At 31.3% G+C, this 21,528-nt stretch overlaps 2 protein-coding genes across 2 annotated transcripts; one reads left to right on the top strand and one right to left on the bottom strand.

Annotated features, from left to right (window-relative positions):
- Nucleotides 1–1,126: 1,126 nt before the first annotated feature.
- Nucleotides 1,127–2,020, top strand: LOC141404753 (lipopolysaccharide-induced tumor necrosis factor-alpha factor homolog). Its single transcript, XM_073988459.1, has 3 exons — nt 1,127–1,470; nt 1,536–1,668; nt 1,750–2,020. Exons 1-3 carry the CDS (start codon nt 1,263–1,265, stop codon nt 1,853–1,855), a joined length of 447 nt encoding a protein of 148 aa, XP_073844560.1. The 5' UTR covers nt 1,127–1,262; the 3' UTR covers nt 1,856–2,020.
- Nucleotides 2,021–13,707: 11,687 nt separating this feature from the next.
- LOC141406758 (uncharacterized) lies at nt 13,708–14,532 on the bottom strand. Its single transcript, XM_073992761.1, has 2 exons — nt 14,419–14,532; nt 13,708–14,351 (listed from the first exon to the last, which is right to left on the bottom strand). Exons 1-2 carry the CDS (start codon nt 14,497–14,499, stop codon nt 13,863–13,865), a joined length of 570 nt encoding a protein of 189 aa, XP_073848862.1. The 5' UTR covers nt 14,500–14,532; the 3' UTR covers nt 13,708–13,862.
- Between the last annotated feature and the right edge of the window lie 6,996 nt (nt 14,533–21,528).

Genomic DNA, 21,528 nt, shown 5'->3' with positions numbered 1-21,528 from the left:
TCTTAAGACCCTTTTCCAAGGAAAGGGTGCTTCTTAAGACCCTTTCCCAAGGAAAGGGTGCTTCTTAAGACCCTTTCTCAAGGAAAGAGTGCTTCTTAAGACCCTTTCTCAAGGAAAGGGTGCTTCTTAAGACCCTTTCTCAAGGAAAGGGTGCTTCTTAAGACCCTTTCCCAAGGAAAGGGTGCTTCTTAAGACCCTTTCCCAAGGAAAGGGTGCTTCTTAAGACCCTTTCCCAAGGAAAGGGTGCTTCTTAAGACCCTTTCCCAAGGAAAGGGTGCTTCTTAAGACCCTTTCCCAAGGAAAGGGTGCTTCTTAAGACCCTTTCCCAAGGAAAGGGTGCTTCTTAAGACCCTTTCCCAAGGAAAGGGTGCTTCTTAAGACCCTTTCCCAAGGAAAGAGTGCTTCTTAAGACCCTTTCCCAAGGAAAGGGTGCTTCCTAAGACCCTTTCCCAAGGAAAGGGTGCTTCTTAAAACCCTTTCCCAAGGAAATGGTGCTTCTTAAAACCCTTTCCCAAGGAAATGGTGCTTCTTAAAACACTTTCCCCTGGAAAGGGTGCTTCTTAAAACACTTTCCCCTGGAAAGGGTGCTTCTTAAAACACTTTCCCCTGGAAAGAGTGCTTCTTAAAACACTTTCCTCTGGAAAGGGTGCTTCTTAAAACCCTTTCCCAAGCAAAGGGTGCTTCTTAAAACCCTTTCCCAAGCAAAGGGTGCTTCTTAAGACACCCCTTCCATGAGGAAAGGATGCTTCCCAAAAGGAAAGGTTGCTTCTGCAACCTCTTTCCAAAGGAAAGAGTGCTTCTCTCTTTCCTCTTTCCAAAGGAAAAACTGCTTTTTAGGCATTTACCCTTAGTAAAGTGTAATCGACTGTTTTAATGAAACTACGCCATCTATCGTTGCATAGCTTTTTTACGCCTTCTTCTGCCAGATGGCACCACCACACACATGTTCATTGATAATTAATTCTAACCAAACAACAATGCTCTTCCTCTCCCACCACCATCGATGACACACATTTCAGCCCGTGGTATACTTATATTCCCTTTCGAATCGATAAATACCATGAGGATTTGTTATATTTACTTATTATTTTTTTCGTTTTTTAACTGATAAGAAATACCATTAAGAATGTTTGTAGAAGAGGCATACGGACTGAGAATTTGTGTGTTATTCCATACGAGGTGTTTTTAGTTGCTTGGCATTTGTAGAAGAAGAAACATAAAGAAATCAAAAGAAACAAAAATTAATTTTTGAAAACCGGAAAATGAGTGAAGATACCAATAAACGGGTTTATCCCTCGGCACCATTGGAAGAAGTGGTGCATACCGAACAACAGCAACATTTATTGGCAAAACCCCCAGCACCGCCAACCTATAATCAGGCTATTGGTGTAGAACCGATAACACAACAACCTGGTCAGACGGCAACAGCTACCACAGGTCAGGGTGATCCTCATGTGGTAGTTATAACACGTAATAATTTCAAGGCGAATAAAAGAGGAGTTCTTCGATTTAATTTTGTTTTTTTCTCATTGTAGAACCCTCGGTCACTTATGGTCCCACGCCCATTGATGTCCAGTGTCCCTACTGCCATAATATCTGCCGTACTCGTATGCGTTCCAAACCCAATTCCCGCACCCATTTGTTTGCTTTGATACTTTGTCTGTTACAGTGAGTAGGAAAAGTGACCGACTGAATCATATCTTACTGATTGTATTTTCTCTCTTTTTTTGCCTCTCTCACCTGCTTTAGATTATATTGTTGTGTTTGTTTGCCATACTGCATTTCCACTTGCATGGATACCAATCATTATTGCGGCATGTGTGATCGTTATTTGGGAACATATCAAAGAGTGTGATAAGAAATTCAGTTGTAGAATAAATATATGTATATTAGTGTAGCCCTACAAAAAATTTAATTTATTTTTATTTTTTCCTCTCTTCAAATAAAAAACACTCTACAAGACACTGCCCCGGCTAATGCATGCACGGGTACTTGTCCAAGGAGTAGCGGTACAGCAATGCTTAGTCAGTGTTTGATATTAGAAATATATTTTTTGCCAAACCAACCCTTAAAAAATCTTTAAAAAAGTCCAGACCTTTGGAAAAATATTCTTAAAAAATCCACGCCTTTGGAAAAATATTCTTAAAAAATCCACGCCTTTGGAAAAATATTCTTAAAAAATCCACGCCTTTGGAAAAATATTCTTAAAAAATCCACGCCTTTGGAAAAATATTCTTAAAAAATCCACGCCTTTGGAAAAATATTCTTAAAAAATCCACGCCTTTGGAAAAATATTCTTAAAAAATCCACGCCTTTGGAAAAATATTCTTAAAAAATCCACGCCTTTGGAAAAATATTCTTAAAAAATCCACGCCTTTGGAAAAATATTCTTAAAAAATCCACGCCTTTGGAAAAATATTCTTAAAAAATCCACGCCTTTGGAAAAATATTCTTAAAAAATCCACGCCTTTGGAAAAATATTCTTAAAAAATCCACGCCTTTGGAAAAATATTCTTAAAAAATCCACGCCTTTGGAAAAATATTCTTAAAAAATCCACGCCTTTGGAAAAATATTCTTAAAAAATCCACGCCTTTGGAAAAATATTCTTAAAAAATCCACGCCTTTGGAAAAATATTCTTAAAAAATCCACGCCTTTGGAAAAATATTCTTAAAAAATCCACGCCTTTGGAAAAATATTCTTAAAAAATCCACGCCTTTGGAAAAATATTCTTAAAAAATCCACGCCTTTGGAAAAATATTCTTAAAAAATCCACGCCTTTGGAAAAATATTCTTAAAAAATCCACGCCTTTGGAAAAATATTCTTAAAAAATCCACGCCTTTGGAAAAATATTCTTAAAAAATCCACGCCTTTGGAAAAATATTCTTAAAAAATCCACGCCTTTGGAAAAATATTCTTAAAAAATCCACGCCTTTGGAAAAATATTCTTAAAAAATCCACGCCTTTGGAAAAATATTCTTAAAAAATCCACGCCTTTGGAAAAATATTCTTAAAAAATCCACGCCTTTGGAAAAATATTCTTAAAAAATCCACGCCTTTGGAAAAATATTCTTAAAAAATCCACGCCTTTGGAAAAATATTCTTAAAAAATCCACGCCTTTGGAAAAATATTCTTAAAAAATCCACGCCTTTGGAAAAATATTCTTAAAAAATCCACGCCTTTGGAAAAATATTCTTAAAAAATCCACGCCTTTGGAAAAATATTCTTAAAAAATCCACGCCTTTGGAAAAATATTCTTAAAAAATCCACGCCTTTGGAAAAATATTCTTAAAAAATCCACGCCTTTGGAAAAATATTCTTAAAAAATCCACGCCTTTGGAAAAATATTCTTAAAAAATCCACGCCTTTGGAAAAATATTCTTAAAAAATCCACGCCTTTGGAAAAATATTCTTAAAAAATCCACGCCTTTGGAAAAATATTCTTAAAAAATCCACGCCTTTGGAAAAATATTCTTAAAAAATCCACGCCTTTGGAAAAATATTCTTAAAAAATCCACGCCTTTGGAAAAATATTCTTAAAAAATCCACGCCTTTGGAAAAATATTCTTAAAAAATCCACGCCTTTGGAAAAATATTCTTAAAAAATCCACGCCTTTGGAAAAATATTCTTAAAAAATCCACGCCTTTGGAAAAATATTCTTAAAAAATCCACGCCTTTGGAAAAATATTCTTAAAAAATCCACGCCTTTGGAAAAATATTCTTAAAAAATCCACGCCTTTGGAAAAATATTCTTAAAAAATCCACGCCTTTGGAAAAATATTCTTAAAAAATCCACGCCTTTGGAAAAATATTCTTAAAAAATCCACGCCTTTGGAAAAATATTCTTAAAAAATCCACGCCTTTGGAAAAATATTCTTAAAAAATCCACGCCTTTGGAAAAATATTCTTAAAAAATCCACGCCTTTGGAAAAATATTCTTAAAAAATCCACGCCTTTGGAAAAATATTCTTAAAAAATCCACGCCTTTGGAAAAATATTCTTAAAAAATCCACGCCTTTGGAAAAATATTCTTAAAAAATCCACGCCTTTGGAAAAATATTCTTAAAAAATCCACGCCTTTGGAAAAATATTCTTAAAAAATCCACGCCTTTGGAAAAATATTCTTAAAAAATCCACGCCTTTGGAAAAATATTCTTAAAAAATCCACGCCTTTGGAAAAATATTCTTAAAAAATCCACGCCTTTGGAAAAATATTCTTAAAAAATCCACGCCTTTGGAAAAATATTCTTAAAAAATCCACGCCTTTGGAAAAATATTCTTAAAAAATCCACGCCTTTGGAAAAATATTCTTAAAAAATCCACGCCTTTGGAAAAATATTCTTAAAAAATCCACGCCTTTGGAAAAATATTCTTAAAAAATCCACGCCTTTGGAAAAATATTCTTAAAAAATCCACGCCTTTGGAAAAATATTCTTAAAAAATCCACGCCTTTGGAAAAATATTCTTAAAAAATCCACGCCTTTGGAAAAATATTCTTAAAAAATCCACGCCTTTGGAAAAATATTCTTAAAAAATCCACGCCTTTGGAAAAATATTCTTAAAAAATCCACGCCTTTGGAAAAATATTCTTAAAAAATCCACGCCTTTGGAAAAATATTCTTAAAAAATCCACGCCTTTGGAAAAATATTCTTAAAAAATCCACGCCTTTGGAAAAATATTCTTAAAAAATCCACGCCTTTGGAAAAATATTCTTAAAAAATCCACGCCTTTGGAAAAATATTCTTAAAAAATCCACGCCTTTGGAAAAATATTCTTAAAAAATCCACGCCTTTGGAAAAATATTCTTAAAAAATCCACGCCTTTGGAAAAATATTCTTAAAAAATCCACGCCTTTGGAAAAATATTCTTAAAAAATCCACGCCTTTGGAAAAATATTCTTAAAAAATCCACGCCTTTGGAAAAATATTCTTAAAAAATCCACGCCTTTGGAAAAATATTCTTAAAAAATCCACGCCTTTGGAAAAATATTCTTAAAAAATCCACGCCTTTGGAAAAATATTCTTAAAAAATCCACGCCTTTGGAAAAATATTCTTAAAAAATCCACGCCTTTGGAAAAATATTCTTAAAAAATCCACGCCTTTGGAAAAATATTCTTAAAAAATCCACGCCTTTGGAAAAATATTCTTAAAAAATCCACGCCTTTGGAAAAATATTCTTAAAAAATCCACGCCTTTGGAAAAATATTCTTAAAAAATCCACGCCTTTGGAAAAATATTCTTAAAAAATCCACGCCTTTGGAAAAATATTCTTAAAAAATCCACGCCTTTGGAAAAATATTCTTAAAAAATCCACGCCTTTGGAAAAATATTCTTAAAAAATCCACGCCTTTGGAAAAATATTCTTAAAAAATCCACGCCTTTGGAAAAATATTCTTAAAAAATCCACGCCTTTGGAAAAATATTCTTAAAAAATCCACGCCTTTGGAAAAATATTCTTAAAAAATCCACGCCTTTGGAAAAATATTCTTAAAAAATCCACGCCTTTGGAAAAATATTCTTAAAAAATCCACGCCTTTGGAAAAATATTCTTAAAAAATCCACGCCTTTGGAAAAATATTCTTAAAAAATCCACGCCTTTGGAAAAATATTCTTAAAAAATCCACGCCTTTGGAAAAATATTCTTAAAAAATCCACGCCTTTGGAAAAATATTCTTAAAAAATCCACGCCTTTGGAAAAATATTCTTAAAAAATCCACGCCTTTGGAAAAATATTCTTAAAAAATCCACGCCTTTGGAAAAATATTCTTAAAAAATCCACGCCTTTGGAAAAATATTCTTAAAAAATCCACGCCTTTGGAAAAATATTCTTAAAAAATCCACGCCTTTGGAAAAATATTCTTAAAAAATCCACGCCTTTGGAAAAATATTCTTAAAAAATCCACGCCTTTGGAAAAATATTCTTAAAAAATCCACGCCTTTGGAAAAATATTCTTAAAAAATCCACGCCTTTGGAAAAATATTCTTAAAAAATCCACGCCTTTGGAAAAATATTCTTAAAAAATCCACGCCTTTGGAAAAATATTCTTAAAAAATCCACGCCTTTGGAAAAATATTCTTAAAAAATCCACGCCTTTGGAAAAATATTCTTAAAAAATCCACGCCTTTGGAAAAATATTCTTAAAAAATCCACGCCTTTGGAAAAATATTCTTAAAAAATCCACGCCTTTGGAAAAATATTCTTAAAAAATCCACGCCTTTGGAAAAATATTCTTAAAAAATCCACGCCTTTGGAAAAATATTCTTAAAAAATCCACGCCTTTGGAAAAATATTCTTAAAAAATCCACGCCTTTGGAAAAATATTCTTAAAAAATCCACGCCTTTGGAAAAATATTCTTAAAAAATCCACGCCTTTGGAAAAATATTCTTAAAAAATCCACGCCTTTGGAAAAATATTCTTAAAAAATCCACGCCTTTGGAAAAATATTCTTAAAAAATCCACGCCTTTGGAAAAATATTCTTAAAAAATCCACGCCTTTGGAAAAATATTCTTAAAAAATCCACGCCTTTGGAAAAATATTCTTAAAAAATCCACGCCTTTGGAAAAATATTCTTAAAAAATCCACGCCTTTGGAAAAATATTCTTAAAAAATCCACGCCTTTGGAAAAATATTCTTAAAAAATCCACGCCTTTGGAAAAATATTCTTAAAAAATCCACGCCTTTGGAAAAATATTCTTAAAAAATCCACGCCTTTGGAAAAATATTCTTAAAAAATCCACGCCTTTGGAAAAATATTCTTAAAAAATCCACGCCTTTGGAAAAATATTCTTAAAAAATCCACGCCTTTGGAAAAATATTCTTAAAAAATCCACGCCTTTGGAAAAATATTCTTAAAAAATCCACGCCTTTGGAAAAATATTCTTAAAAAATCCACGCCTTTGGAAAAATATTCTTAAAAAATCCACGCCTTTGGAAAAATATTCTTAAAAAATCCACGCCTTTGGAAAAATATTCTTAAAAAATCCACGCCTTTGGAAAAATATTCTTAAAAAATCCACGCCTTTGGAAAAATATTCTTAAAAAATCCACGCCTTTGGAAAAATATTCTTAAAAAATCCACGCCTTTGGAAAAATATTCTTAAAAAATCCACGCCTTTGGAAAAATATTCTTAAAAAATCCACGCCTTTGGAAAAATATTCTTAAAAAATCCACGCCTTTGGAAAAATATTCTTAAAAAATCCACGCCTTTGGAAAAATATTCTTAAAAAATCCACGCCTTTGGAAAAATATTCTTAAAAAATCCACGCCTTTGGAAAAATATTCTTAAAAAATCCACGCCTTTGGAAAAATATTCTTAAAAAATCCACGCCTTTGGAAAAATATTCTTAAAAAATCCACGCCTTTGGAAAAATATTCTTAAAAAATCCACGCCTTTGGAAAAATATTCTTAAAAAATCCACGCCTTTGGAAAAATATTCTTAAAAAATCCACGCCTTTGGAAAAATATTCTTAAAAAATCCACGCCTTTGGAAAAATATTCTTAAAAAATCCACGCCTTTGGAAAAATATTCTTAAAAAATCCACGCCTTTGGAAAAATATTCTTAAAAAATCCACGCCTTTGGAAAAATATTCTTAAAAAATCCACGCCTTTGGAAAAATATTCTTAAAAAATCCACGCCTTTGGAAAAATATTCTTAAAAAATCCACGCCTTTGGAAAAATATTCTTAAAAAATCCACGCCTTTGGAAAAATATTCTTAAAAAATCCACGCCTTTGGAAAATATTCTTAAAAAATCCACGCCTTTGGAAAAATATTCTTAAAAAATCCACGCCTTTGGAAAAATATTCTTAAAAAATCCACGCCTTTGGAAAAATATTCTTAAAAAATCCACGCCTTTGGAAAAATATTCTTAAAAAATCCACGCCTTTGGAAAAATATTCTTAAAAAATCCACGCCTTTGGAAAAATATTCTTAAAAAATCCACGCCTTTGGAAAAATATTCTTAAAAAATCCACGCCTTTGGAAAAATATTCTTAAAAAATCCACGCCTTTGGAAAAATATTCTTAAAAAATCCACGCCTTTGGAAAAATATTCTTAAAAAATCCACGCCTTTGGAAAAATATTCTTAAAAAATCCACGCCTTTGGAAAAATATTCTTAAAAAATCCACGCCTTTGGAAAAATATTCTTAAAAAATCCACGCCTTTGGAAAAATATTCTTAAAAAATCCACGCCTTTGGAAAAATATTCTTAAAAAATCCACGCCTTTGGAAAAATATTCTTAAAAAATCCACGCCTTTGGAAAAATATTCTTAAAAAATCCACGCCTTTGGAAAAATATTCTTAAAAAATCCACGCCTTTGGAAAAATATTCTTAAAAAATCCACGCCTTTGGAAAAATATTCTTAAAAAATCCACGCCTTTGGAAAAATATTCTTAAAAAATCCACGCCTTTGGAAAAATATTCTTAAAAAATCCACGCCTTTGGAAAAATATTCTTAAAAAATCCACGCCTTTGGAAAAATATTCTTAAAAAATCCACGCCTTTGGAAAAATATTCTTAAAAAATCCACGCCTTTGGAAAAATATTCTTAAAAAATCCACGCCTTTGGAAAAATATTCTTAAAAAATCCACACATTTGTAAAAATATTTTTAAAAACACCACGCCTTTGGAAAATATTCTTAAAAAATTCACGCCTTTGTAAAAATATTTTTAAAAAATCCACGGCTTTGGACAAATATTTTTAAAAAATCAACGCTTTTGGAAAAATATTCTTAAAAAAGCCAGGCCTTTATAAAAATATTCTTAAAAAATACAGGCCTTTGGTAAAAAAGTCTTAAAAACCACGCCTTTGGAAACATTTTCTTAAACAATTTACAACTTAAAAAAATCTTAAAAAATCGACGCATTTAAAAACTCTAAAAAATTCAACTCTTTAAAATATATTCTCAAAAAATCCGCGCCTTTAAAAAAATAATCTTAAAAAGTTCAAAACTTCAGAAAAATAATCTTAAAAATCCACGCCTTTAAAAACTCTAAAAAGTCCACGTCTTTAAAAAATGTTCTTAAAAAGTCCACACCTTTAAAAAACTTCTTAAAAGGTCTTTATTTCTGATTTTTTGTGTTTTTTGGTCGCTACCCAAAATGTTTAAGCTATATTATATATTAAATAAATTCCTCTCGCAATTGCCAATCTATTCCAGTTTACATATATTTATATTTGTTATATTTTTCGCGGTTTTAAATACATTGAAATATGCCTTAAAATATATTTTTTTTTAGTTTTTCTTTGAAATTCTCAGTTTGACTGCAATTTAAACCGCGATAATGGCGCTATTTTGAAAAATATCATTCATATTAATAAATTTTGACGTGTTCTTTTTTCAATGCCAACTAAAATAGTGTTATTATTAAAAGTTGCAAAATCGACTTTTTGCCTCAAAAACTGGGCAAATTACCTAGAGTGCACTGAGAACAAAATTAAAGTCAATTTAGGCCAATTTAGATAAAAACTTTAAAATGCCTGAAATCGTGTAGTACCGTTATATAAAGGCTATACCAAAACCTGGCCTTATGTCCATAATTTATGGTGGGGAAGTTTCTGTACCATTGGGGACTCCAAATGTCAAGTTACAGCCAATTCTGGCTAAAAATGAAGATAAAATCCTTAAAACACTTGAAATCGGGCGGTACCGCTATATGGGGGCTATACCAAAACCTATGTCCATAATTTTTAATGGGTACGTTTCTGTATCATTGGAAACCCTAGTTGTCTGTATCATTGGAAACCCTAGTTGTCAAAAAACAGCCAATACGGGCTTAACATGACGATAAAATACCTTAAATCGAGTGGTAGCGCTGGATGGGACCTACAGGAAGAAATGGACCCATATTGGTTTTGGTTTCATATTCATGTATTATCATCCAAATCTGAAAAGTGTACAAAGTTTTAGTTCGATTGGTCAACTACAACTATGTGAAAAATGAGTTACCAGATTTGAAAAGCTAATTAGATAAAAAACTGTAAAACAGGGTAAAAATGGACCAATATTGGTTTTGAATTCATATTCATGTATTGTCATCCATATCTGAAAAGTGTGCAAAGTTTTAGTTCACTTGGTCAATTACAACTGTGTTAAAAATGAGTTACCAGATTTGAAAAGCATGTAAAATTGAACACTGTACAACACTGTAAAAATGAACCAATATTGGTTTTGATTTCATATTCATGTATTGTCATCTAAATCTGAAAAGTTTGCAAAGTTTTAGTTCGATTGGTCAACTGCAACTGTGTGAAAAATGAGTTACCAGATTTGAAAAGCAAAATACCGGAAATCGGGTGGTACCGTTATATGGGGGCTATAGGAAAAAATGGACCCATATTGATTCTGGTTTCATATTCACGTATTGTCATCTAAATCTGAAATGTGTGCAAAGTTTTACTTCGATTGGTCAACTGCAACCATTTTAAAAATCAGTTACTAGATTTGAAAAGGGGGTTAACACTGTAAGAATGGACCAATATTGGTTTTGATTTCATATTCATGTATTGTCATCCAAATCTGAAATGTGTCCAAATTTAATGTTCGATTGGTCAACTGCAACTGTGTGAACAATTAGTTACCAGATTTGAAAAGCAAATTAGATAAAACACTGTAAAACAGTGTAAAAATGGACCAATATTGGTTTTGATTTCATATTCATGTATTATCATCCAAATCTGAAAAGTGTACAAAGTTTTAGTTCGATTGGTCAACTGCAACCGTGTTAAAAATGAGTTACCAGATTTGAACTAAACACACACCGAAGCAAGTTAAATAAAACACTGTAATAAAAACACTGTAAAAATCCACGCCTTTGGAAAAAATTCTTAAAAAGTCCACGTCTTTAAAAAATATTCTTAAAGAATTCACGCCCTTGGAAAAATATTTTTAAGGAATTCACGCCCTTGGAAAAATATTTTTAAAAAATCCACCTCTTTGGAAAAAAATCTTAAAAACTCCACGTCTTTAGAAAATATTCTTAAAAAATCCACGCCTTAAAAAATATTCTTAAAGAATTCACGCCCTTGGAAAAATATTCTTGAAAATACACGCCTTAAGAAAAATATTGTTAAAAAATCCAAGCCTTTAAAAAATTCCTAAAAAGTCCACGTCTTTACAAAAATATTCTTAAAAAATCCACGCCTTCACAAAAATATTCCTAAAATATCACAAAAATAATCTTAAAAAATCCACACCTTCACAAAAATATTCCTAAAATATCACAAAAAATCTTAAAAAATCCACGCCTTCACAAAAATATTCCTAAAATATCACAAAAAATCTTAAAAAATCCACGCCTTCACAAAAATATTCCTAAAATATCACTAAAATAATCTTAAAAAATCCACGCCTTCACAAAAATATTCCTAAAATATCACAAAAATAATCTTAAAAAATCCACGCCTTCACAAAAATATTCCTAAAATATCACAAAAATAATCTTAAAAAATCCACGCCTTCACAAAAATATTCCTAAAATATCACAAAAAATCTTAAAAAATCCACGCCTTCACAAAAATATTCCTAAAATATCACAAAAATAATCTTAAAAAATCCACGCCTTCACAAAAATATTCCTAAAATATCACAAAAATAATCTTAAAAAATCCACGCCTTCACAAAAATATTCCTAAAATATCACAAAAATAATCTTAAAAAATCCACGCCTTCACAAAAATATTCCTAAAATATCACAAAAATAATCTTAAAAAATCCACGCCTTCACAAAAATATTCCTAAAATATCACAAAAATAATCTTAAAAAATCCACGCCTTCACAAAAATATTCCTAAAATATCACAAAAATAATCTTAAAAAATCCACGCCTTCACAAAAATATTCCTAAAATATCACAAAAATAATCTTAAAAAATCCACGCCTTCACAAAAATATTCCTAAAATATCACAAAAATAATCTTAAAAAATCCACGCCTTCACAAAAATATTCCTAAAATATCACAAAAATAATCTTAAAAAATCCACGCCTTCACAAAAATATTCCTAAAATATCACAAAAATAATCTTAAAAAATCCACGCCTTCACAAAAATATTCCTAAAATATCACAAAAATAATCTTAAAAAATCCACGCCTTCACAAAAATATTCCTAAAATATCACAAAAATAATCTTAAAAAATCCACGCCTTCACAAAAATATTCCTAAAATATCACAAAAATAATCTTAAAAAATCCACGCCTTCACAAAAATATTCCTAAAATATCACAAAAATAATCTTAAAAAATCCACGCCTTCACAAAAATATTCCTAAAATATCACAAAAATAATCTTAAAAAATCCACGCCTTCACAAAAATATTCCTAAAATATCACAAAAATAATCTTAAAAAATCCACGCCTTCACAAAAATATTCCTAAAATATCACAAAAATAATCTTAAAAAATCCACGCCTTCACAAAAATATTCCTAAAATATCACAAAAATAATCTTAAAAAATCCACGCCTTCACAAAAATATTCCTAAAATATCACAAAAATAATCTTAAAAAATCCACGCCTTCACAAAAATATTCCTAAAATATCACAAAAATAATCTTAAAAAATCCACGCCTTCACAAAAATATTCCTAAAATATCACAAAAATAATCTTAAAAAATCCACGCCTTCACAAAAATATTCCTAAAAAATCCACTTCTTTCAATAAAATTCTTAAAAAGTCCACGTCTTTAAAAAATCCACGCCATTAAAAATTTCTTAAAAAGTCATCGACTTTAAAAAATATTCTTAAAAAATCCACACCTTCAAAAAAATTCATAAAAGGTCCACGTCTTTAAAAAATATTCTTAAAAAATCCACGCCTTCAGAAAAATAATCTTAAGAAGCCCACGTCTTTAAAAACTATTTTAAAAAAATCCACGCCTTCAGGAAAATAATCTTAAAAAAATCCACGAATTTAAAAAATTCCTAAAAAATCCACATCTTTAAAAAGTTCTTAAAAAGTCCACGCCTTTAAAAAGTTCTTAAAAAGTCCACGCCTTTAAAAAATATTCTTAACACGCTTAATCCACGCTTTTAAAGATATTCTTAAAACATCCACACCTTTAAAGATATTCTTAAAAAATCCACGCCTTTGAAAAACAATCTTAAAAAGTCAAAAAAATATTATTAACAAGTTCCCGTCTTTCGAAAAATATTTTTAAAAAATCCGCTCCTTTAGAAAAATATTTTTAAAAAAACCACTCCTTTAGAAAAATATTTTTAAAAAATCCACGCCTTTGCAAAAAATTCTTAAAAGATCCACCCCATTTGGAAAAATATTCGTAACAAACTTTTAAAAAAATATACTTAAAAATCACGCCTTTCCAGAAATAAACTTAAAAAATCCACGCCTTAAAATTAATCCTAAAAATTCACTACTTTTATAAATAATCTTAAAAAATCAACGCCTTTAAAAAATAATCTTAAAACTCACGCATTTAAAAAATATTCTTAATAAATCAACATCCTTAAAAAATTCTTAAGAAGTCCACCCCCGTCTTTATGAAATATTCTTAAAAAATCCACCCCTTTAAAAATATTCTTAAGTAGTCCACACATTTAAAAACATATTCTTAAAAAGTCCACGTCTTTAAAAAATATTCTTAAAAGACACGCCATCCCAAAATACTTTTAAAAAATCCGCGCCTGTAAAATAAACTCCTTTAAAGGATATACTAAACAAGTTCACGCCTTTAGAAAAATATTCTTAAAAAATCCGCGCATTTTGAAAAATATATTATTCGAAAGATATACGGGTCAATCAACAACAATTCTGTAACTTTTAAATATATATATCGAGATGTATTATAATTAACAAAATAAATTTTTATAATAAGTTAAATATGTCTCCCCTTTAATTTTCCACATAAGCTAATGCCTCCATATAACCGTAAAAATCATTGCCGAAAAAGGTGGTACGCAATTTGTAATACCCATCCAACATTATTAATGGCAATGCTTCATTAGATAATTCACACTTATTTATGCTAATGTTACGTTTCGTAATAGGTGGCGTAAAACTCTTTTCAAATACTGGAGCATTTTCACAACATTGCTGAACCGATTTCATGAGCAGAGGTTTATAATACAAATTCATGGCAACTGGTAGGGTAACATTATAACCGAGAAAGGGTAGATATCCGAAGGAACCTTCCTTCTGTATGCTTCGCTGTACGGTGACCAAAATCAAGATATCTTCACCCATATCGCTGTTAAAATTCAGATAACCACTATAACCATAACGTCCGCGATCAATTCGATGTACGGTGGCATTCATTTCTACACAATCCGGATTACTGGTGAAAGTAGTTATTTCGATTAGGTCATAGGTCCAGCGTGGTTTCTGAAATTAAAATAATAAAAAAATAATTATTGTCACATCTCTATTTTTGAAATCTGAATTTGGCTACCAATAATCCCTTAGATGATGGGAAATTCCAGAAGAACAAAAAACAGTTTATTAGTGTTGCACTGTCCGTAAAATATTTCATTTTGTTTTGGAATATCTTTTATTTGTTACTCAATTGGAAGGTTACTTCGTATTTATATTATGAAATTCGTGTTTTATCAGCAACAAAGTTGCATAAATTCGTGTTTTGTTTTTGACAACAGTTTTACATGATGTAATTGTTGTATTTTAACCAGTAATTGGGTTAACTTTTATTCAATTAACCCCTCAATTAATTGTCAATTTTAGTGGCCATTGGAAATTAATAGGGCGAATTCTTCGGTTTGAAAGTTTTAGTTTCAAAGGTATTAATATAGGATTAAGCGATCGATATGATATCTTACACCACTTCGAAAATGTAAAATGTATGGGAGCTATATTCAAATCTCAAGCGATTTCAATATAAATTTGCAAATTTATTTTTAGACAAAATTCCGTCACACATTCCAAATTTAATTGCAGTTGGATATACATAGCGTGTTTGTTCCTTCATATACATAAAATCGGCCGAAAATATATATATCCAGCAAAATTTGAAGGAAGGGGTTCCATGCGATGGCGTGATTTCTTGGCATCTTTTGCATTGGTTCAAACGAAGTCGTGAAAGATCCGACTTTTCATTAGCCTTTGAACCAATGCCAAGGGAGTCGTAAAAGATCCGATATTTTCATCAGCACTTCAACCCATTCCATCGATCCAATAGAGATGAATTTTGTGTTTTTATTATACCCTCAGCATTTATACACTTTCATACGGGCAAAATGTGCCTCATCGAAATAACGGTTTTAGACCCCAAGTATGTTTGGATTAAATGTGTTTCACACAATTTAGAGTCGATTGTGCAATGTCCGTCCGTCTGATTGTCTGGCTGGAGCACACGATAACTCTCGAACGGATGAACCGATTCGGTCTAAATGTTGACATTCAGGGACGTACGCAGGATTTCATTTCGGGGGGGGCACAACTTGACCAAAAATCATGAAAAATTCAAATGTTGTGTAGCGTTACGTAAAGCTATTTTAAGGGGTTATGGCCACTTATAAGCATGAGAAAAGCCATTTTCATGCATTTTTTTTATAAAAAATCTATTAAACCTTAAGTTACCTTCTATTTTTTTTTTTTAAATCTTACATTAAATGCCCGCTTATAAAGCAGTGTTTTTACTAAAGCAGTTTGCGGTACACACTGTAGTTTGAAAAAGAGTAAACCGATCAGCATATATTTTTGTAGAATCATTACGAACCTAATAATCTTGTCCATTATCGAAAAGGAATTAAAAAAATCAATTTTTAAAAATTTTGAACAGTTAAAATCAAAATTTCGATTTTAACAAAAACAAAACACTGTACAAAATTGATATTTTTTCTGACTCCGTCAGCAGTTTTTTTAAAGACTCTCTCGGTTAAGCACATGATTTATGTGTACATTAGTCCCACAAAAACATATAAAGTGCCACTTCGAGGAAAAGATGTTTTTAGTTTCTATGCTACATACAAAACACAATAAATGTTTCCCTTCGAAAGCTCATATCTAGGTAAATTTTTGTCTGATGGACTGGAAATTTTGGCACATATTCTATTCTATATTTTATATGAAATAATGGTACAAAGTATATATATTCAATAGAAAGAATTCATAATATTTAGTCCCAATTTACATTAGGCGAGTTTACTTGCGGCAAGTCTCAGTTTGTAGGAGAGACACGTAACGGGTATGGAAGTGGAAAAATATTGATCGTACCGGCAATTTTCAGGTAATTCCTTTTATATTTTTCGTTTTTGACAATATTTTCATTGTTTTGAAAACAAAACTTGCAGAAACAGAATTGCCTGTATAAAAGCAAGAGGCAAGTTTACAAGAGAACGAGAAAAATTGTCGCAAGAAAAATCGTTTAATGTAAATTGGGACTAAGGATACAATTTTAAATATTTACAGAGTAGGATATTTTGATTTGAAATTAGACAATATCGGGCCACGTTCGGTAATGTCGCCATGTAAAATTTATTGAAGTATATTGAAGTTTTTAATCATACAGGTCCACGTTATGGTTTATCGCAGAATTTTACAACCACAAAGAATTGCCGTTGTCTTTGCTATAGCAAGGTTTTCACTATTTCGATGATCTTAGCCTAATTTTTAAGAATATCGGCTGTCGTTGTCGTTGATATGTTTCCAAATGAAAACATTAAGAAAAATTTAACAGTTTTGGAGATATGGTGCGAAATGTATACAAATTATGGAATTATTAGATATATTATAATTTTTTTTTTTTTTTTCATTTCTCCAAATATTTTATTTTGGCCCTTATCTACAAATTTGCTGCAAAGGTCAGAAGAAGATTTGCATTGGTTTCAGAGATATAGCCCCGAGTTGTTTAAAAAGTCGACATTTAACAATGTTTAGATGGGGCCATAAAATCCAAGCTGTATCTGACTCAACAAAACGGAACTAGGGCTTTTGTACTTTGGGTCTGTACTTTCAAAAAATCCTCACTTCAAATTATTTGCACAAGATTACCTTAAAAATGTTGCACAGTGTTATTTACCGAAAGAGATAGATTCTGATACTTTTAATATTATGTTACAAAAGAAGCGTTATAATTTGTTTTCTTAATTGTACGATTAGAAGTTTTTGGACTCGATGACAAACACTTTGATGGACTTAGTTCTATATAGTTTTGACAAATAACAATCGATGCTTATTGAACCCCACATAATTATTCACTAATAATTATTTGAGAGACATTCCTCTCGATAGTTACCGCGCCCATAAGCTTTTTAGTTGGCCACCGTAGTATTTAGAGCTTTGTCAGGAAGCATAAACTTGTCCACAAAAAGTAGGATATCGCTGTAAACAAGACTACAAAATGTCCAAAGAATCAGCGAACAGTCTTTAAACTGCAGTTATGTTAGACTTGTATAAGAGATCTGAAGATGTTGTCCAAACATATTCTCTTGGACCTTGATGTACTTTTAGAAGTAATCTTGCGAACCATATTAGGTTCGATTTTAGACCGAATCGGTTAGTCCCTTCGACCATTTTAGTGAACATTTTTGAACTTTTATGGCGGAGGTACCGATATGACTTAAATTTAATTTGAACAAAACATTACGAGATCCATAACTTGAACCGAGAGTTATCATGAGTTCCAACCTGCCAGACAAACAGAGATACAGAGGGAAGGGCGGTGGTAAGTACTTCCATCTTGGCTGAAACGAATATCGTCCAAACATATGTGGTCTTAAATCATTATTTTGATGAAATCTATACGATAAAATCCTAGTGTATATAATCTCGTAATCTAAAGTCTGAGGTTACAATTATAATTTGGTGATGATAAGTAAAAACCAAGGGACGCTAGAGTTGTGCCAAAGGAACTATATGGAACTATCTCGTTCACTTCGCAGTTCCAATGGCCCACCTATTTTCTTTGAACAAACTGCGTATACTTACTATCACACGTTATATTTAATGATGTTACTCATACGCTTTGGAACTAGTACCAGGAACTAGGAACTAGATGACCCAACTCTAACTAGGCGTTTACACCAGACAGTTTGTCTTCAAATACAACTCTGATTTACTAACACATACATACATTAGTCGTTTGTCTCCCAGCTGTCCATCATTTTTTCACAGACAGTATGGAAGACAAATTTTTGACATTTTTGTAAAAATAAGTGAGATAATAATTGAAATGTGTTGAAAACAAATAAACATGAACAACAACAAAATATGTGAACAAAAAAAAAAGAAATCGACGATTTTCATTCAAAATTTTACAACAGTTTTTGCAGTTGTCTGGACGCCTACGTCACACAGGCAAGTTGTGGGATTTTGACAATCAATACATGAAGTCAACTGCCCTGTCATTTGTAAACGCAGAGTAAGGGACGCACAAAAATTCATTTGTCTTCATTATTTTCTCATACTGTTTAGCAGCAAATTTGTCTAAAACAAAATAACAAAATTTTGGCGATGGCAGTAAAACAAATTTCTAATTGGCTTTTAATATGTAGTCCACGAAGGACCGACCCTTCATACATTTTATTCAATAGATTTTTTTTATATATTTCCATTCCACATAGGTTTCAATCAGGAAATTTTTGGTCAAAACCCTATTTTTGAAGTTTCGGAATTTTAACTTTTTTTTGCACAGAATAATAAAAAACACCTCAAGTCATCTGAAAATAATTAGTTTTTGTAAATAACGTTAGTATTTGTTGATTGGCGCAGTACCAAAGTTGACACTTTTTTATGTAAAAATAAAACGGACCATGGTTTAATAATAAAGGTTAGCCAAAGCTTTATGTCAATTTAAATTTTTTCATTCGAGTATGCCTAAAACTTCAAAACAAACTGTGTATGTGTGTGTGGTGTTTGAATAATATGCCAAACAATTTTAAAAACAATCGAATTCAATGATTTTTAAAATTGTTTTTAGATCATTTGTATGGAAGAGATTGGTGAGATTTGCATTGAAACAATCAGTTGATCATATTCACAATTCGATTATGTGGAGAAAACATAACTCTTCATTCATTTTTCTCTTTTTTTATAAAATGCTAACAAAAATGCATTGTAAACAAACTCACTTGTTGCATTTATTTTGAAGTTTTAGGAATTCAAGAAAAACAAGGGTTCTATAGATTTTTTTCATTTAAATCTACCTCTTTACTTATACCATGAAACGGACTTTGTGCTGTAAAATATACAATTTTTGTTGTATTGCGTCGCTGCATAAATATACAGATGTGAGACCAAAGTTATTTTGAATCGGGAAGCTCTTAATGAGTACTTTCATAATATTTACAAAAAGGGCGATAAAATTTGTAAAATTAGCGTAATAAAATCAATATATATATATATATATATATATATATATATATATATATATATATATATATATATATATATATATATATAAAATTATTTTTTATAAATATGTTTAAAATATATTTAAACTTTTAAAAAATGTCCACGTTTGTCCACCTCCAAATTGATTTTGGAAGATAGCTGGGGGTCTGAACTAATAAATTGAGAAATAAATTCTTGTTCAAATTTGCCACAGTTAAAATAAAGTGGATTTTTCTACTTTAAGATGGGAGAATTTTTTGTAAATACCTATTGTGACTGTACGTAGTATCCAATTGAAACAGAACGGTAATACCTACATCTATCAGCCGATTTTTCTTAAAATTCATATTTAAGGGTTTCAGAGTGTAGAAAACAAGTAAGTGTAAGTTTTTTGAAAATAGGTCCATTTTTTGTCATAGCCCCCACATAAAAGTACCGTCCGATTTTAGATATTTTGTGAATTTTAGCGACCTCTTGGAAGATATGAATCCTTCGTACCAAAAATTGTTAACATAGGTCAATGTTTTGGTTTAGACCCCACACAACGGGACCACCCTGTTCAACAAATTTTGGCAGTTTTTGGTCATTTTGGTCGATAAAACGTAAGAATTGCTGTTTGTACACATTTATTAAAGATAATAATTAATTTCAATACAAAATGGACGTTGAAATAGTTTTGGCCAGAAAATTTGGATTTGGGACCACTGTGCATTCCCACAATACTGAACTCGTTATTTTTGTTATAATCGGATGAGTTTTAAGCCTCGAGAGCTCTATACAGTTCGAATAAATAATAGACATGGGGTATATTCATTAGGGAATTAGCATTTGATAGTGGTATGATATGACATGAAGAAGTAATTCAGATTTCATTGGAAGTTTCTCTCAAAAACAGCTTACAAACAAAAATGTTTAAAATATTTTCTTACAAAACTTGTTAATGATGTACATTTTCTGTTCAGAAACTTAAGAAAATATAAGTTTTAATTTGAAATCTTCAAATATACAAACATTTTTATGAGAAAAAAATATAATAACTAGTTACAGTAGCTTAAAAAATTTTGTTCGACCAAACAATTTCGGGGGGGGGGGGGGGGGCCGGGCCCCCCGTGCCCCCCCCCCCTGCGTACGTCCCTGTTGACATTCGTACTATTTTGCCCAAACTAAGTTTAAGTTCGAAGATGGGCTATATCGGTCCAATCCTTCTGGTACCTCCTCCACAAAAGTTCGAAAATGTTCGGAAAATTTGTGCGCACGATGCATACTTTGCCCATCGTAAAATGTGTACCAGACTTAGAAAAGGTTTCAATTTGGACTCAATCAGTCTACTCCTTCGGGTACCTCTCACACAAAATTTCGGAAAAGTTCGGTTTAGGGCCATCTCTCGAATCGCTTTGATTTTTGTTGTATCAACTTTTATTCACTGCCCCCATACGACTGTACAATTTGCATTAGGGGCATGTCCATACTTCCTGAGAAAATAGCCTGAAAGTTGCAAAAAACCCCTATGACACCTTGTGAGGTGGTTGGAGCGCAAATTAACTCTCGAACGGATCTGCTGACTCGGTCCAAAATTTGGCCTTAATAATATTTTGTCCAAACATAATTTAAGTTCGAAGATAAGCCATATCGGTCCACTCCTTCAGGTACCTCCCCCACAAAAGTTCAAAAATGTTCGGAAAAAGTGTTCTTACGGTAACTCTTGAAAGTAGTGGCCGAATTGGTCCATACTATACACATCCTAATATATCTACCAGATATAGATCAGGTTCAAATATGGACTATATTTGTCAACTCCATCCGGTAACCCCACACAAAATTTCGGATAAGTTCACTTTAAGACCTGATATCGAATCACTTTGATTTTTGTTGAAGCAACTTGCATTCGCTGGCTCATTTATGATGGTAAAAGTTTTTTCAGGGGCAAGTCCATACTTCTAGAGCAAACAGCCCGAAGGGTGTAACAACTTCCTGTGGCACCATATGTAGTGGCTGGAGATCCATTATTTTTAGTATCTCCTCCGCAAAACTTTTGATCTTTAATCCTAATCAGCATTTTTGTCGGTTCAAACGCCCAACATGTTTAAAACCCCCAAAATACATACGTTTTTTGGGAAAAAATTGTTTCAATATACACAGGCTGAGGGTATATCTCTGTCGGCAAAGCCAGATACTTTTTTACTTGTTTATACACATTTTTCTAAATATATAAGAT

Source organism: Musca autumnalis, unplaced genomic scaffold, assembly GCF_047663935.1.
Source record: "Musca autumnalis isolate F117 unplaced genomic scaffold, ASM4766393v1 scaffold_5, whole genome shotgun sequence".
NCBI lineage: Eukaryota > Metazoa > Arthropoda > Insecta > Diptera > Muscidae > Musca > Musca autumnalis.
This window is presented reverse-complemented; position numbering and strand designations above follow the sequence as displayed.

What these genes read in the sequence shown, in the direction of transcription:
- LOC141404753 (XM_073988459.1), top strand. Translation starts at nt 1,263, where the DNA reads ATGAGTGAAGATACCAATAAACGGGTTTATCCCTCGGCACCATTGGAA. An exon ending in TCATGTGGTAGTTATAACAC is followed by an intron (nt 1,471 to 1,535) that starts GTAATAATTTCA and finishes TTCTCATTGTAG; the next exon opens with AACCCTCGGTCACTTATGGT. An exon ending in TTGATACTTTGTCTGTTACA is followed by an intron (nt 1,669 to 1,749) that starts GTGAGTAGGAAA and finishes CACCTGCTTTAG; the next exon opens with ATTATATTGTTGTGTTTGTT.
- LOC141406758 (XM_073992761.1), bottom strand. Translation starts at nt 14,499, where the DNA reads ATGAAATATTTTACGGACAGTGCAACACTAATAAACTGTTTTTTGTTC. An exon ending in CATCATCTAAGGGATTATTG is followed by an intron (nt 14,352 to 14,418) that starts GTAGCCAAATTC and finishes TTTTAATTTCAG; the next exon opens with AAACCACGCTGGACCTATGA.